This window comes from Phodopus roborovskii, unplaced genomic scaffold (genome assembly GCF_943737965.1).
Source record: "Phodopus roborovskii unplaced genomic scaffold, PHOROB, whole genome shotgun sequence".
NCBI lineage: Eukaryota > Metazoa > Chordata > Mammalia > Rodentia > Cricetidae > Phodopus > Phodopus roborovskii.
The window spans coordinates 141,003-158,498 of NW_026125778.1; the positions used below are offsets into that span (position 1 = coordinate 141,003).

The 17,496-nt window shown below is 40.3% G+C and overlaps 1 protein-coding gene across 2 annotated transcripts in view; it reads right to left on the reverse strand.

The window, feature by feature from the left end:
- The window catches only part of Mtm1 (myotubularin 1), a 111,893-nt gene that overhangs the window by 43,297 nt on the left and 51,100 nt on the right, over positions 1-17,496 (reverse strand). For both annotated transcript variants that reach the window (XM_051178626.1, XM_051178627.1), the window contains one exon: positions 17,365-17,466. In XM_051178626.1, coding sequence (XP_051034583.1) covers positions 17,365-17,466 — 102 coding nt within the window. The remainder of the gene's footprint in view (positions 1-17,364; positions 17,467-17,496) is intronic.

The following is a 17,496-nucleotide window of genomic DNA, read 5'->3' on the forward strand; positions in this document are numbered from 1 at the left end:
CAGAAAGTAGTTTGGAAAGAACGACGCCCAAATTCCCAAATATTGTTTATAAATGTTTGTTTTCATTTAAATGGATTTGGTTATAAATGGTTAATGATCACAGCCAAATTCTTTTTAAAGGTAAAAAGGGGATTATGGTATAGATATGAATACTTTGTTTTGTAATGGATTTTCATTTATTGATACACTTTAAGGTCAATTTTGTGATGTGTATATTTCTCCTTTTGTTTAGGTATTGTGTTTATATAGTTCATTCAGAAACATATTGTATAATGTAGTACAGATTATAGATAATTACCTATGATAGTCAAAGCTTAGAGTTAAGTTAGTTAGGTTTTCAAGATACACAGAGATGTATTTGAGATAAATAGGCATTCTTCAAAACTTTCAAAGACCTACAGAATATGGCATTTAAAGTGGTTTAGGGTTTTCATGACAGTGAGACATAATTGCTCTTGGCAATACCACCTGCACCAGAAAGGAAGATGGACATCAAAGAAATGCATTATGAAGTTTGCTTTCAATATGGCAAGACTAGCCATGTGGACAAGATACTGCTCTTGTCTGGACTGTTTGACTTTGTGATGTATAAACTGGACATGCAGGATCCACAGAAAAGTGACTGCTGATTCAAGATAGACATTGCTACAGAGTTCCTGCTTCATGGAAGAGTCTGCCAGACAGTCTACAGGATACAGAGGAAAGTGACTGACAAACTGCCAATACAAGAAGACAGTTTAAAGTTTCCTGCTTTGCTGAAGAGTCTGCCAGACACACTATGGCCTATGGGCTGAAGATGAAAGATTACAAAAGAACTTCGGGTGACCAGGCAGTGAGTTGTCTCTGTCATTTCTAGAGCTTATATACTATCCTTCTGTGGTCTTTGAGGGAGTTAAAGACAGATAGTTATGGTTATAGTTTTCCTTAGTCAGGATTAAAGATAATTTACATATAGGACTTTAGACTCACAAAGGTGGAATAGATGATGAAATAGTTTCTTAAATCTTGATAAATGTTAATGGACTAAATATTGTTAACTGTAATTCTTATTTGATAACTGTTGTGTTATATATTTTGCTATGCTAAGGTTAAAACCCTTCTTTTTATTTAGACAGGAAAGAGGAGATGATGGGAGATGCCATTCTGTATATGTTTCTCATACTGGTTAATAAATAAAGCACTGTTGGCCAATAGGAGAGGAAGATAGGAGGGACTAGGAGACAAGGAGGAAATAGGAAGTAGTAAGGAGGAGTCAAGATGGAGAGTCTGGAGAGAGCTGGATGCCAGCCGCCTCCCCGGTAAGAGAAGGCCATGTGAAAATACATAGATCAGCAAAAATGAGTTACTACTTAAGATAGAGCTAGTCAATAAGAAACTAGTACGTGGCCAACAGTATAATATCAAATACAGAGTCTCTGTGCATTATTTGGGGCTGGCGCGGCAGCAGGACAAGACCAGCGGGCAGAAAAACCCATACTCCTTACAGTACTTAAGATAATGAATGCTTTTGTAGTGCTGATCAGGAAAGCATTTTCTATGGGACCTACACACCCTAGAATTTATAAAAGCAAACTGTGCAGAGAAAAGCTGCCTTCATGGGCCTGAGCTGTCTCTCTTTACAAAGACCTGCTTACCTTGTGTGCCCTTGCTGTCACCTAGAAATATGGATTTGAGGAGCATTCCCACCATTCCCTAACTCACTGAAGTGGTTCCCTAATCTGAAACTGTATAAATGGCATGGGTTTTTATACCCCCGATTTCCTTCTTGGAGTCTACAATCTGGTATGCGCTAGAGAGCGGGTATCTTAAGGACCAACTCCTGGTAAATAACCTAGGCCCTGAGTATTACATGCTCCCCTTTTCCAGAAACTTTAGAATTTTTATATATACCAGAGCATGGACGCCTTTATAACACAACTTTTGTTAAAAAACCAAGAATGAGCCTTCTTGGTTGGAAATATCACAAGGGCATCCTGTCCTCACACTGGAAGAGAACTCTGGAAGCTGTGCTGGTTTCCTGTACTTTATACCATGCACCTTTGTTGGTTCTACGCTGCACCTTTTGACTGCAATAAATCATGCCTGTGCATACAAATAAATGTTGAGGCTTGGAAGTTCTTCTAGTGAAATCAATGTACCTGAAGGAAGTCTCAGGGATCCCTACCATGTGCTCAACAAATTCTACCAAGTGGATGTCCTAAAGTTCTCCATAGAAAAAGCGTATTAGCACAGTCCAAAGTTCTCCTGAGGCAAAGGCATTACATTACAAGTCAATAGACCTTCTAAACAAGGAGTGCCTGCACCTAACAAGGCTAAAAATGAAATGGTCAGAAGACAGAATATAATGGTGCATATCAATGAGCATTCAATTAGATGTGATACAAGAAGTATGTATCTATATTTTTACCTATTATGATGAAAAGATAAAGATTTGAAGATACCCTGAACTGATATCGTAGGTAGAATAGTGAACCTTCACCCCTCCCCAAACAAATGGCTGTCATCTAATCTGGGAACTTGAATTAAGGAGTTACAATTGCTAATTAGCTGATCTTAAAAAGGAAGAAAGCAGCCTGGATTATTGGGGACTGCCTCCTAGTCCTCAGAGACTATAGAGTACAAGAGGTAAGTAAAGGAACAAGTGACAGAAGCAAAAGAGCCACAGGACAAGGAGCACAGGTAGCATCTGGAAGGCCAAAGGGCAAGGACACAGATTCCAGCCTAGTGTCTGCAGAAGGAATGCAGTCCTAAATTGATAACCTTGATTGTAGCCCAGAAACATTCTCTCTCCCTCCCTCCCCCATCTTTCTCTTTCAATTTCTGAACTCTACAACTATAATATAATTAACATTTTTTTATCCACTTAGCTTATCATAGCAACTAACACATTGCAGAGGCTAAGACCAGGCACTGTAACTAAGATTGTATACTGGTATATCTGCTCTAAAGTGTAATGTGGCAGAAACAGTAATTGTACTTCAAAGCAGTTAGCCTAAGAGGTACTCAAATATATACAAAAGGATGAATATGTAAGACCATTCACTGCAGTATTTATATTGTGCTAGAAATGGATGCCTTCTAATAGTTGTCAAGAAAACACCAATACATTATAGCAAAGTCAAAAGAATACTGTGTAGTTCAAAACAGAGTGAAGAAGCCCATTCATTATGTAATGTCTACTGGTGAATAAAAAACGCAAGACATAGAAATTATATGCTGCATGATACCATTACGGTTAAAGGGGACAAAGGCTTAAGTAGCTTGTGACGGTTGAACATCCCTAATCTGGAAGTTCACAAAGCTCCAAATAAGAAATATTTCAATTATAACATACTTAGTATACTTTATATTTTGGAGTATTACATATTATAAATGCTTAGTCTATAAATGCTATGGAAATGTTCCACAGTTCAGAAAACAGCAACATTGGAAATATATTTTGTCCCAGCACTTTGGATAAGGGATACTCAAGGTCTCCCCAAGCACTAGGTAGGCATATAATTCACTAAATGAATGCACTGGTTGTTTGTGGGGCAAGGGGGTAAAGTATACAGGAAGGGAGAGTTATTTTTTATAATGTTTTATACCTCCTGGGGTTTCAATCAGGAATATACAACAACTATTTAAAAAGTTCAATTGAGGCCAGGTGGATGGCTCAGTGTCTAATCTGTAAGCATGAAAACCTGAGTTCATACCCCAGAATACATGTAAAAAGCCAGCTGTGGAGGTGTCTGTAACTCCAGCACTGGAAGAAGCAGGGACAAGAGAATCACTGGGATTTGTCAGAAGCCAGCCTAGCTGAAAAGTGGTGAGCTTGAGATTCAGTGAGAGGCCCCATCTCAAAGGAATAAGGTGGAGAAATGACAATTTCTAGCCTCTAAACGGTGAGTAAAACTAGACATGCACGTACACTTAAAACATTTAAATATGCTAAATAAACACTACCTACACAGGCGATTCTGATGGAACGCTTGCTAGAGATTAATATTTATTCCATCTGTTTATGCTAGTATATTCACTGACGACCCACTGTAAACAAGGTATTAAATGGCAAAAACAACAAGGAGGACAATATCACCATCTGTAAGGAGTTAGAAGTTCTCCACAAGAAAGAGGTGAAGAGGGCACAGTTGTACATCATTTTGACAACAAGGGATAGTGGGCTCCAGAAAAACAGCAGGGTGACTTTCTGACAGATATGTCTGGGGATGCTGATGGCATTTGAGCAACACTACAAGGATAAGATGAATTTGGATAGTAACAATAATGACAGGAACAAAGGGCTGCATGGCAGCCAAACTCAGAGAATAATACATGGCCATTAGCAAATACCTTAGTCTGACTGCAGGAGTGTAGCAGAGTAAACAATTATACAGAGTTGGGGCCACCCTGTGGAAGAGACAGAGGCTTGCATTGAAACTGACAGAGAGGAGAAGAAGTTCTTAGAGCAAGGACATGAGACAATCATGGCTGTATCCAGACAGTACAGACTGGTGGAGAGGAGACCAAATGGGTAGGAAAATTATCCAAGCCCACTTCTGAACCAAGTCAGGCTGGGAACAAGAACCATATAGATTTAGTAATCACTAAGCAGCGGAGAACATGCCTATGATCTTAATGTTTGAATTAGGAGGAGGGAGATGACATCAGATATGACTAAGGCACAGAGAGGGTATATTTCATGGAAATATGAGACAGTTGTTTTAAACAAACACAGCTATGTAGCCACTAAGGAGAAATATGACACTATGGATTTGTAAATCTTGCTTTAGAAAGGCAGTCCTTGTCGACATTAGAGAAAGTCTGCCCAACAAACAGGAGAAAACAGACTTTTCTTTTCAAGATAAATCACATTTTAACAAAAAAAAAAAAAAAAAAAAAAAAAAAAAGAAAGAAGAGAAAAAAAGAAAAAAAAGCAGCAGGAAGAACAAGAGATTTATGTCTCACCAGCTACAGGAAAAGTTAAATTTCAAACCAAAAGGGAGGATTGTCTAGGAATGTGATACTCTGGTATGTCCAACTCTTTGACATTGCAAAACAATGTTGCCATTTACAAAGTTCACACTTGACAATTGTGTAACCGAATTGCCACAAAACCACAAAATCTCAAAACCAATTTCTCATAACATATTTAAGTAAGCTTATGATTTTGTGTTGGGATACATTTACAGCTATCCTTGACCCTGTGAAGTGCACAGGCCACGGGTCAGAAGTGCTTGGACAATGGTATCATGTGACTTTTGATGAACACACCAATACTATACATAATAGAAGAACAGGTTTGTTTCGTTTATTTCAATTTAACAACGGACCCGAGAGACAGGAATAAATGTTCAGAAGCCCCAAATTAGCCACAAACAAAAACACGGGACCTAATGAATTAGTTTTAATGGCCTCTTGGGGTTTGTAAGATGAGACATGAAGCTGTGGGCTCACCCAAGATGGGGACTCATACTGGAACCCTCCTTCAAAGAAGACTGGCCTTCAAAATGCTACCACATAAGCAGGGGATACATGGGAAATAATCTCTTTTGGGTTCCAAGAGAACTTAAGCCTGAATTACTGGTGCTGAAGAAGAAAATATACCTCTAACCACCATCTACCTAGAGATTCTCCAGCCATAGGTCAGCCTAGAATACCCCAAAGCAAAACTGAATGGTTTCCAAAACGTCCAGTTGGAGAATTTATTTATAACCTTCCCAAACTGCTTGAGGGGCTTGGCAGAAGAAATTCAGAACCCTTTCAATCCTAGACTCAGAGTGTTCCATAGATAATATTCCAAAGAATAGGAGGTTCCAGTTAGTAATGAGAAAATACATTAGTAAACATACTCCAAGATTCCCCTTTTGTAGAAAAGCCACAAAGACTTTGAATTATAATAATTGGACACTACTATAAATTATAATGTGCTGCAATAGATAAAAAATGGTATGGAAAATGTGAGTGAAGGGGACAATTATAAATACTGGTTGAAGAAGTCTGAAACAGATTGAAAAACAACTTTCATAATAACAACCCCCACCCACCCACCCACACACAATAGAAAGAAAACCACAGCAAATAAAACTTAGAGGTAGCTAAAGTAGAAGATAAAATGGAAGAAATTATCCAGCCTCAATCCTGCTAGCCAAAGGATGTACTCCTGCCTGAAATGGTTTATATTTTATAAGTATTTTCTAAGTAATCTTTGAAAGGGGTGTAGAGTGAAAAGGAAGACTCAAGAGAGTATACACACACACGTGTGTGTGTGTGTGTGAGAGAGAGAGGGAGACAGAGAGACACAGTCACACATTGTGTGAGAGAGACAGAGAGACACAGTCACATAGTGTGTGTGTTAGAGAGACAGAGAGACACAGTCACACAGTGTGTGTGTTAGAGAGACAGAGAGACACAGTCACACAGTGTGTGTGAGTGACAGAGACACAGTCACACAGTGTGTTAGAGAGACAGAGAGACACAGTCACACAGTGTGTGTGTTAGAGAGACAGAGAGACACAGTCACACAGTGTGTGTGAGTGACAGAGAGACACAGTCACACAGTGTGTGTGAGTGACAGAGAGACACAGTCACACAGTATGTGTGTTAGAGAGACAGAGAGACACAGTCACACAGTGTGTGTGTTAGAGAGACAGAGAGACACAGTCACACAGTGTGTGTTTTAGAGAGACAGAGAGACACAGTCACACAGTGTGTGTTTTAGAGAGACAGAGAGACACAGTCACACAGTGTGTGTGTTAGAGAGACAGAGAGACACAGTCACACAGTGTGTGTGTTAGAGAGAAAGAGAGACACAGTCACACAGTGTGTGTGTTAGAGAGACAGAGAGACACAGTCACACAGTGTGTGTGAGAAAGAGAGACACAGTCACACAGTGTGTTTTAGAGAGACAGAGATAGTCACACAGTGTTTTAGAGAGACAGAGACAGAGAGACGCAAACACACACACTGTGTGTGTGAGTGTGTGTGAATGTGTGAGTGTGAATATGTGTGTGAATGTGTGTGTGAATGTGTGTGTGTGAATATGTGTGTGTGAGTGTGTGTGTGAATGTGTGAGTGTGTGTGTGAATGTGTGTGTGTGAGTGTGTGTGTGAATGTGTGTGTGTGAGTGAATTGTGTGAATGTGTGTGAATGTGTGAGTGTGTGTGTGAAAGTGTGTGAATGTGTGTGTGAGTGTGTGTGTGTGTTTGTGAATGTGTGTGTGTGTGTGTGTGTGTGTGTGTTGGAGTGGGTGTAAATGTGAGCACAGTGCTCACAGAATCCAGAAGAGGACATCAAATTTCCTGGATTGAGTATTGCAAGCAAGTGCGAGTTATCAGATGTGGAATGAACTCAGGTCTTCTGTAAGAGCACTTAAGTGCTCTTAACTGTTGAACTCTCTCTTAAATCCCACTCCCCCTTTTTTGAGACAGAGTCACTCATTGACCTGGAGTTCACCAATTGGGCCAGGCTCCAAGGATCTTCCTACCTCCCTTGACCTCCTCATCAATGACATTATACACACACACCACAATGCTCCATTTTCTAAATGTAGGTTTTGGGGATTAAACTCAGATTAGCATGCTTTACTGATAAGGCCATAAGCCCTACATTTGTAATGTGTAAGGTCTAGTGCCATTTTTTGAATAGTTCTGACTGAATGGTGGTTGCGAGCTCTGGAGTGGATATTGATGAGGCATAGGCAGGCAGGCAATTCAATTCTTTTGAAGCAGACAGAAATTATGAGGGGTATCTAGATGAGACCTTGAGTACAGGAGCGAGGCAGTGCTGCAAAGAGCCAAGCACAGTCAAAGGCTCTGAGGGAGACAGCAGTGGAAGGGACAGATGGGAGAGAAAAAGGCTACATCTCTGAGAAGACCTGACTGGAGATGGAAAAATACAGTTAGTTCCCTAATTAGCTCGTTTTACTGCTTATCCAAGGGGGAAATGTCTTCACCAAAAGGAAACAGAAAATTCAAGACATATTTTATAGTACTTAAGCCATATGTAGGCCAAAAGCAGAAAAATATGTACTGGCACTTCTCATTTCAATTCCCATTGCAAAACACTATTTCCTTTTATCTGTTGATTCTGTAATCAACCTAAAAAGGTGGAGTCCACTAAATCCTTGTCTCATTGAAAATTTTAATAAATCTACAAATATTTCTCCATTTCTGAGCTGAATACCAAAGGCAGAGAATATAAAACTCCCCCCTGGATTCTCTATTCACAGGCTCATTTATACCTCTCAAATGATCAAGAGTGTGTATGTGCATAACTAACTTCACTAATTTTTATGTAATTATTCTTCTAAGCCAGCACATTTAGAGCTGAGTAGGTAAAATGGCCACGGCTTAAGTCAAATGACAGATTTTGACATTATCAAAGCCAGACTCCCCTCCCCAAAAGACCCAAATCTCATCATCACCCATTGTATATATGAAGTGAAATGTCACATTGCTTCCTACAAGAACATACACTACTATGTGTTAGTCAAAAATAGAAACACATATGCAGAAAAATCTAGGCAAGAAGAACTAGAAGATACTATGAAAAGCAAAGGTAGTGACCATGGAGACTAATGCCTGCCAATGTTGAGGCGGTATGGTTAAAGACACTGATCCCATCTTTATAGGCAATGTGCCACTAGCCACAGCTAAAGCTGGGCAAACCACTTAGTTGCTTTGCTCCTGAAATTTGAGACAGCCAGTGCAAGTCCCATTACCCTTGCCTGCCTCAACAGATACAAGGTCAGATGTGTCATGCTCCCAGATGAAAACAAAAGCTGCACCTTCATGACTGCTCATTAGCTCACAGAGGAATGAGGGGGAAATACTATGCTTCTTAACCTTAAACCACAATGTCACCAAGAAATGGGAAGTACAAACCCAAATCTGAGCCAGCCACGTTTCCCTAAAAGCAGTTAAGTTTGTGTGGGCTAATGAAATGGAAAAAGAAGGACGCAAAGCCCTCTCTGAAGGATGCCTTTCATTCCATAGCATCACTTCTCTTATTCAGCACTGCTGGTTGGAATGCTTTCTGGATTTAATACTCTGAGAACTTCCATTGAGTCTTTTATCAAAGTACAACCCACGGTTTGTTAATAATACCACTAATCTTTATATAGCATCTTTCTTTTAAAGGGCTTAAAGTTTCCCACACACTATCACAATTCCTTTATATTAACAGTCTGTGGGGAGTTGTAGTAGTCATCCTTATTTCTTACACCTGCTGGGAAAATGGTGAGCTAATAACAGAACAGCTGGCATTTATTGGGCACTTACTGAGTGTCAGGCTGTATTATAAGTACTTTACATTGAATCCTCACAAAAACTCTATGGGGTAGGAGCTGTTATTATCCCTGTTTGCAGATGAGAACTCTGAAGCACATAAATATGTGACTTCCAACGTCTCTATGCAGGAAATTCACTGAGCCTCACTGTGACAGAGGTCACTGAACCCATGGCCTATGCTAGCAGTAGCATACTGAAAGGGCTCTGCAATCAAGTGCCTTCACTAATCTCTGTATCAGTGGCTACGGTGAGCTTGGCACCTGAACCTGTGCTTTATATCTAAACATTGCCTTTCAAACTTTCTGGACCGTGATTATAAGTAAGGAACTAACTGAAACACACAAGCTAGCAGAAACATCTCAGCAAACGACAATCTCTATTCTGTTATGCTCTTCATGTTTGCTACTCTTTTCCACGTAAAGAGACACACTGACTCATGACTCACTAATAGGTTAGGACTGATACTTTTAAGAAACTCTCATCTAGCTGAGTGTGGTGGCCAAATCCTTTAATCAGCACCTGGAGGCAGAGGCAGGGAGGTCTCTGTGAGTTCAAGGCCAGCCTGGTCTACATAGAAAAACCCTGTCTCCCTGTCTCAGAAAAACATAAAAAAACAAAACAAAACAAAACAAACAAACAAAAAAACGGGGAAAAAAATCTCCAAAGAAACTCTTATCTAAAACTATATTATTTCTGATTGCTCCATTTGGGTATAAAAGAACCAAATAATCAATGGAATCAATAATCAATAATGACTGAACTTTGCCATTTGCCATATTTTGTTATGTTGACAAACTCTGCTTTCTGTAGTCTTGCCATGCTTTACACACAGATAGACGACTGTGGCTTCTCCCTTCAGATTACTGCAGTTCTAAAAAGCCATCTCACTTACCTAAAACCTATGCTGAGCTTCATGCAATTTGTAAGCATTTCTGGTGTTTGAAAAGCAATGATCAAACAAGAAGTATTTTGACTGAAATAGAAAATGCCACCTAAAAGCCATGCACACTGTACTGGGCTGAGACAATCAAGCTTAATGGTTTGGGGTGGACTCTGTGCTGGCTATAAAAGCTCCAGTCCAATTTAAAGTTTAAGTCATGACTTGAACACATTGAGTGCTGAAGATGGTAACGACTCAGAAGGGCCAAAGGGGAGGTCTGAACAGAAGACCCATTCTCAGTCCATTCATCCGATGGCTGGACTTGCAGCCCAGCGGCCTTGGCCTTCACACACCATTTTTTACATTCGACAGCAAGTTTACTTCAGACTTCAAATAGTGACAACCATCACTGAGATAATCCACACTAGTTTAACAGTTTCACAAATATTCACAATGTGGTGCTGTTCATGCAGGAACCCTTTTATTGTTCAGTACAATCCCACTTGGATTATGCTGCCAGGAAGTCTTCTGGGCACACTTCTGAATCCCCACTGCAGCAGTTTGGAAACTTGTGTTCACCTACTGTCTCACAGGAATAACTGCCCCCCTTTCCTTTCTAAACTCTGCCTCATAAATAGGGACTTGAGCTATTAACCCTCTGCCGTCCCCAGGATCCAGTTGTAACCTGGTATTAGAGGGGGAGCATTTGTACTTTCCTCTGTCCACAGATACATTCATTTACCTTTCTCCCACATTAAAGGGTAAAGTTTTCTTCCCTGGATGTGGTCGCTATTCATATTCCCCTTCTTTCTCCTCCTGCCTTGCTTCCCTTGCTTTCTCCCTCCTTTCCTCTAGCCTTCCCCCACCCTCCCTTTTTTTCTTTCTCTGCAAACTACTCTCCCTTTAAACCTCTTCAAATTGGCCCATGTCTCCTCATGAATATTCAAGAAGTTAAAGCAGGCGCTGGAGTAGACCCTGAGCACATGAAGATAAGGGGAGGGGTCTCCTCCCCGCTTTTCTCTTTCTATTACCTCCCCAAAGGAAATCCTTTTCTGACTTCCTTACTCTCTCAGCGGAGTGCCGCCATTCCCATTACTCAACCTTGAGAAGCAAAGTGAACACATCCTTGTCCTCACCCTTTCTGACCAAGTCTGTGGAGTCCCTTGTCCCACTCCTTCCCACCCACGTCCTTGTGGGTCTCTAGCCCAGGACTTGGTTCTCTATTTTTTTTTTTTCCGGAAGGGATCTTTATTTTATCATGTCCTTGTGAATCTGTTACTTCCTGGGGCACAAGCTCTCCATGCTAGCATTAGCCTTCACCGGGTGACCCCAGATCTCATCCCTCGTTCCATCTCAAACACCTTGACATGTTGCAAGCTTTGCCTCTTCTGTACTGAAGGCCAGGTCTGTTCAGCAGCCTGAAATTCCATTTCCTCCACTTTCCTGGCCCAACAGAAATTAAATTCATCCTTTAAGGTCCAAAGCCTAGTAGCTATCAAATCCATACATACTCTTCCAACCTTGTTCCTAAAGGATTCCCCCCCCCCTATGAATTTCCTCTGCATTCCTCTTGCACAATGGGATGTAAACTACCCTACATTGGAGCTACATGTATTTTCACTAGACTACTAGTATCATTCATTCTGCACTAATTCTCAACGTCCTTGCTTCTTCCGTGATGCTACCCTACACAGGACTCTAAATGAACTTGATATAAGAAAGCAGTAGTGGATCTAATTATTGCATTGCTCTAGTGACTAATTCACACATTTTGAAGGATGAATTTTCGTAGTTAAAAGTTGTAAAGAAGAATGAAGTTTTCTAAAACCTTTGTATTGAATTCAGTTTAAGTTTTCCCCTAGTATATAACAGTACTAACATCCTAAGGAAAGAAACAAGAATTTCCAGCATAGAACTGAAAAACAATCCATGTTAATATAAAATTCTCTGTAGATGCCTCCCTCCATTGGCAGATATAGGATTCTAGGTCCTGACAGAAAGATCTATTCCACTCATTTTCATAGACTCATTTTTTTCATCACTTCTAATGAAACACTCTAATTAAGATCCTGCCATTTTAAAAGCCCCATGTGTGGGCTGTGGATGTAGCTCAGTGGTAGACTGCCTGCTTAGCTGTGTTCCATCCTCAGCCAGCACTTCCCCAAACAAAACAAAAACCTTCCTGTCCAGAAGCCACTGTACTGAGGCTAGAGAGATAAAGGGTGATGCCTGCCCTGATAAGCTCACAGGATAATGGACAGGAAGGGCTGGTAAAGAAAATTACAACATAATTATCACATAAGGAAGCTATGGTATGTACTCCAAGAGAGGAACTTAACAATGAAACAGAAAATGATTTCTTGAAGGGACCATACATGGCATGGGACAGCAACTCAGACTAAGCAAGACACTAAAGGATGACTGGAGAATAGGCATTAGAGAGACAAGTGGAGTGTAAGTTAAGGTGACAAAAATCCATACTAAGAAACATCTGTGTAGACCAGAGGGCTACAGGCATAGTTAGAGTATAGGGTGTAAATCATGAAGAGTCCCTGGTGTTTTGTAGGGAAACACTGAGCCAAACTCCTGGAATCCAGTTGCAAACAGGGAGGAGTGATGAACAAAGGCATAAAGACCAGGCTACAGACACCCACGGGAACAGCTGACCTGAACAAGGGGGAGCTCATGGACCCCACTCTGATAGCTGGGAAACCAGCATGGGACTGAGCCAGGCCTCCTGAATGTGGTGTTAGTTAGGGGTACTTGGCAGTCTATGGGGCCTCTGGTAGTGGATCAGTATTTATCCCTAGTACAGGAATGGACTTTGGGAGCCCATTCCACATAGAGGTAGTCTAGACACACAGGGGAGGGCCTGGGCCCTGCTCCAAATGATATGACAGACTTGGAAGATCCCCACAGAAGGCCTCACCCTCCCTGGGGAGCAGAGGGGATGGGATGGGGGTTGGGAGGGGGACGGGGAGAAGGGGATGGTGAGTGAACTGAGATTGACATGTGTAACAAGCTTGTTGCAAATTTAAATAAAAAAAATATAAAAACAAATCCAGGATAAATTTCTTTTCTTTATAAATTAAAAAAGAAAGGAATACCTTGCCTTTGTCTGCTAAGTGCTGGGTTACAGGCATGCACCACCATGCACAGAGGCACAATCATATTTAAATTCAAAGCAAAAAAAGCGCAGTACTACACAAGAAAAATGGAAGGGAGGGCAGTGAGAGGGTTAGCAGTTTGGAAGTGTGGCTTAAATAAGGGATCACAAATAGAAACAATTAGGACCTATGGGAGCTGCAACTGATATGAGTCGAAAGCCAGGAGCACACATTTTAACATGAGCAACTGAGGATTCTCAAGCTTGGAGAACACAGAAAACAACAACAACAACAACACCACACCACAAAACAGGTCTCATGAAGAGTAGAGAGAAGACAGCTCCATGGACTTCTGGAAGGGAGTCCTTTAGCATTAGAGAGGTTAGATTCGCTCTAGGGTAATGTCAGGGCTAAACTTAGAAGCCATATACACAGTAGTGATAACTCCAATTATGGGAATAAATGAAACCAACATGGCAAAGCTGGTAACATAATGGGAACTGAACGCTGAGGGTGGAACACAAGACATTTACATTGAAGGAAAAGGCAAGTGCAGTAAAGAATGGGGAGGAAAGGCCAAGATGGTAAAGGAAGACAGTACCCAAGATACAAGAAGAAGTTCAATTTTGTTGAATGCACGAAGAGATGAAACCAAATGCAGAAGGAAGTCAGATGATACATTTGGCCAATAAGAGGTCAAGAGCTCTATATTACTTAGTTTTCTATAACTATGATAAAATACCCGGATAAAAGCAACTCAAGGAATAAAAGGGCTTATTTTAGCTCACAATTCAAAGGTACAGTCTATCATTGTAGGGAAGCCACAGCAATAGGAGCTAGAGATTATTGATTGCATCACATTCATAGTCAGAAAGCAAAGGACAATGAATGCTTAAGTTCAAATAGCTTTCTCTCTTTTGTGCTCTCTAGGACCCAAGCTCAGGGAAAGGGGCTGCCTACTTTTAGAGTGTACCTTCCCACAATTAATCTTATCAAATTAGTCCTCCACACATGCAAACATCCAAGGGAGGAAAGTAAACAATAAATAGTCTTATCAACCTTTGACACCTATGAACCACAACAGCAACCAGCATAGCACTAACCACAAGGCTACAACAATGGCACACATATCTTGGTGATAACCAAAAATACTCTAGTTTGACATAAGGCCTGCTCAACAAGAGAGAAATCATGCCTAGTAGTGGAAACCTAACCAACAATTCAGGGCCAGAAAAGTCATGGATCTTGGAGGAGAACCTACAACTTCCACTTTCTAAATCAACATAGTTCATAACTACATTCCACATATTTTTCCTTATACCCACAGACAAGTGTAGTTTTCAGCCCTCACCAAAGAAATGTCTCTTTGCAACAGATGGGGATCAGTACAGAAGAGTACAACTGACTAAAATACAGATAAGATATTATGTGATGCCCAGTTCCAACTTACACATCTACAACACAATTTCTATACCTAAAGCTCAGGGTTCATTTGGGAAGAAGGAGCAGAAAGATGATAAGAGCCAGAGGAAGCGAAAGCTTGCTGTGAAACTGAGACTCGATACCTATAAAGTCTCCTCAACATGACTGTCCAAATAAGATAGCTAACATGGAAATGGGAAAGCTCATCGGGCCTCAACACTAAACAAAGAGCTATGGGTAAGTAGGAAATGGAGAGAGTGAGAGAAATGGTCTTTGCAGGGAAAAGCTTCTTAGTTTTATCAGGTGGTCAATCCTGAGATCATAGGTAAACATTGATATATATGTGTAAGCATGCATATATAATAAGAATTAAAGAAAGGGGGGAACATGAGCTTGAGGGGGCAGGGAGTACATACGAGGGGTTGGGGAGAAGAAAAGGCAAGGGGAAATTATATAATTATATTGTAATTCCAAGGTTATTATTAAAAATATCCCACAGAGGCACTAATCTTTATAGGTGCTACCAGAGGTCTGTTTACCAGATAATCATAAATTCCACCAACTTGGCAATTAACACTAACCATTGCCACCTCCTTGAAGGAACTGGCAATAAAGCTTGGTTTTTGGCAAGGGCTAGATGAATGAATGAATGAGTAAGTAAGTTAGTGCAATTAGTGAAGACAGGCTAAAATATTCTTTCCAGAACTTTTGGTATTAAGTAAGAGATGACTAGTTTAAGGGGAAATCTGGCTTGCCACTTGACTATTTGAAGGTTATAACTTTTTTTTTCTACAGAAATAAGCTTTAAAGGACACAAAGAATGAAGAGAAAAGAAAAAGCTAATGTCTCAGATTTTGAAGGAAGATGGAATAAGACCTCAGCTTTCTCAAACCTGCTTGTGAGCTTTCTTAAATTCCTAATGATACAGAAATAGATATGCATAAAGCAATATACAACATGTTCCTTGGCTAAAAAAAATTCAGTCTCACATTCTTGGTAGTTTAAAAGATCTAGTCCTATAAAATATTTATCCTAATAAAGTTAAAAAATATTTACATAGAAATATTTTTAAATTTTTATTTGATCAGAGAAATAGAAAACTTTGGTAGAATTATTCTCAAAGCACATTACAGTTTTATCTGCTATTACCATATGAACATTTCTCTATTACCATATGACCATATGAACATTTCTTAGATCTTCCTGATGGCTTCTCCCTTCTACTAGGTGAATATTTCCTATGACTCAAAAAAGAAAAGAAAAGAAAAAGAAAGAAAGAATACTGCTGATAATGAGATACAAAGAGAAAAGTCTTTTCTCACTAGATGAAAAAAAAACATTATATCTTTGTTGTAAAATAACAAAATCCAAAAGACTAAAACAAAACAAACTACCATGACAACAAATGAAACACCACAAAAAAGAAATAGAGAAAAACAATATAGAACAGTTTTGTGGTATGATACGTCTTCCTCACACTGTTCAGTCTGCTACACAGTTATTTTTCACATACAACAAAAGTGTTTGGGGCTGGTATGTTGCTCAATTTGGAGAGTGATATCATAGCTTGCATGATGCCTGCAACTCGATCCTCAATTCCACATAAACCAGACAAAACACCAACACTGGAGAGGTAGAGGCAAGAGGATTAGAAATTCAAAGTCATTCTCAGCTGTATAGTAAGTTTTAGGCCAGCATGAGCTAAATAAGACCTCGTTGTAAAATAATAGCTAATTAATAGAACTATTTATACATTTTAAAAGAATTATCATTTCTTTGTTCTCCCCTCAATGAGTGTTCACCTCGAAGTTTGTTGAGATTGAAGCAGAGGAGGAAGATCGGCGTAAGAGGGTTCCAGCAAGGTATGACAGTAAGAAAAAGAAGTTGGGCTTGGTGGCAGACACTTGTCATTCAAGCACTTAGGAGGTCCAGGTAATATGATCATGAGTTTCAGATTAGCCTAGGCAAATGCAGTTCATGTCAGTAGAGTATTCACTTGGCACGCATAAGGCCCTGGGTTTCATCCAAGCATCACATAACCTAGCCATGATGGTACATGCTGGTAATCCCAGTTGAAGTGCAGGCAGGAGTATCAGAAGTTCAAGGTAATTCTTGGTTGGTTAGAGAGTTTGTGGCCAGCCTGAGTTACGTGATACTCTTTCTCATGAGAGGGAGGGAGAAAGGGATGGGTGCGTAGAAGGAGGAATGGAGGCAGGGATAGGGACAGGGAGAGGGGGGGCAGAGGCAGAAGCAGAGACAGAGAGAAGAGGAAGGAGAGAGAGGGATGAAGAGAAAAGTGAGGAGACAGAGAAGTATGTATTTGTTTAAATGGTCTTAAGATCAGTGGATCTGTTCCCATTTTGAAATGGTGTCACAAAAGTCTGGCTTACATTGCTTGTTAGTATCAAAGTGAAGAGTGATTAATTCTGGGAAGAGATTTAACAGTAATGTTCTAACCAATTTTATCTTCTTACACACTAGGTTTTAAAGGGCACATCTATGGCTGAAAGCACAGGAACATCCCAGGTTCATGTATACTAGCAGTGAGGAGAACCTTCTGGAACTGAGTAAATCACTAGAAAATACGAAGCACTGACTCCAAGAAAGAGAAGTTCAATTCCCAGGCAGTTTTCACAGAGGAGATGCTTTAGAGCATGCTGATACTTAGGGCATCCCTGGACTTTACCAGACTGTGTGCCAGAGGAAAGGCATATCTTGTGAGGATCTCAAACATATCTCTTCTGCTGTGGCCTTCCTGCTTCAATGCAAACCTCAGGTTTCTCAAATCCTATAGGCAAAGGAGAAAGCAGAGTTGAGT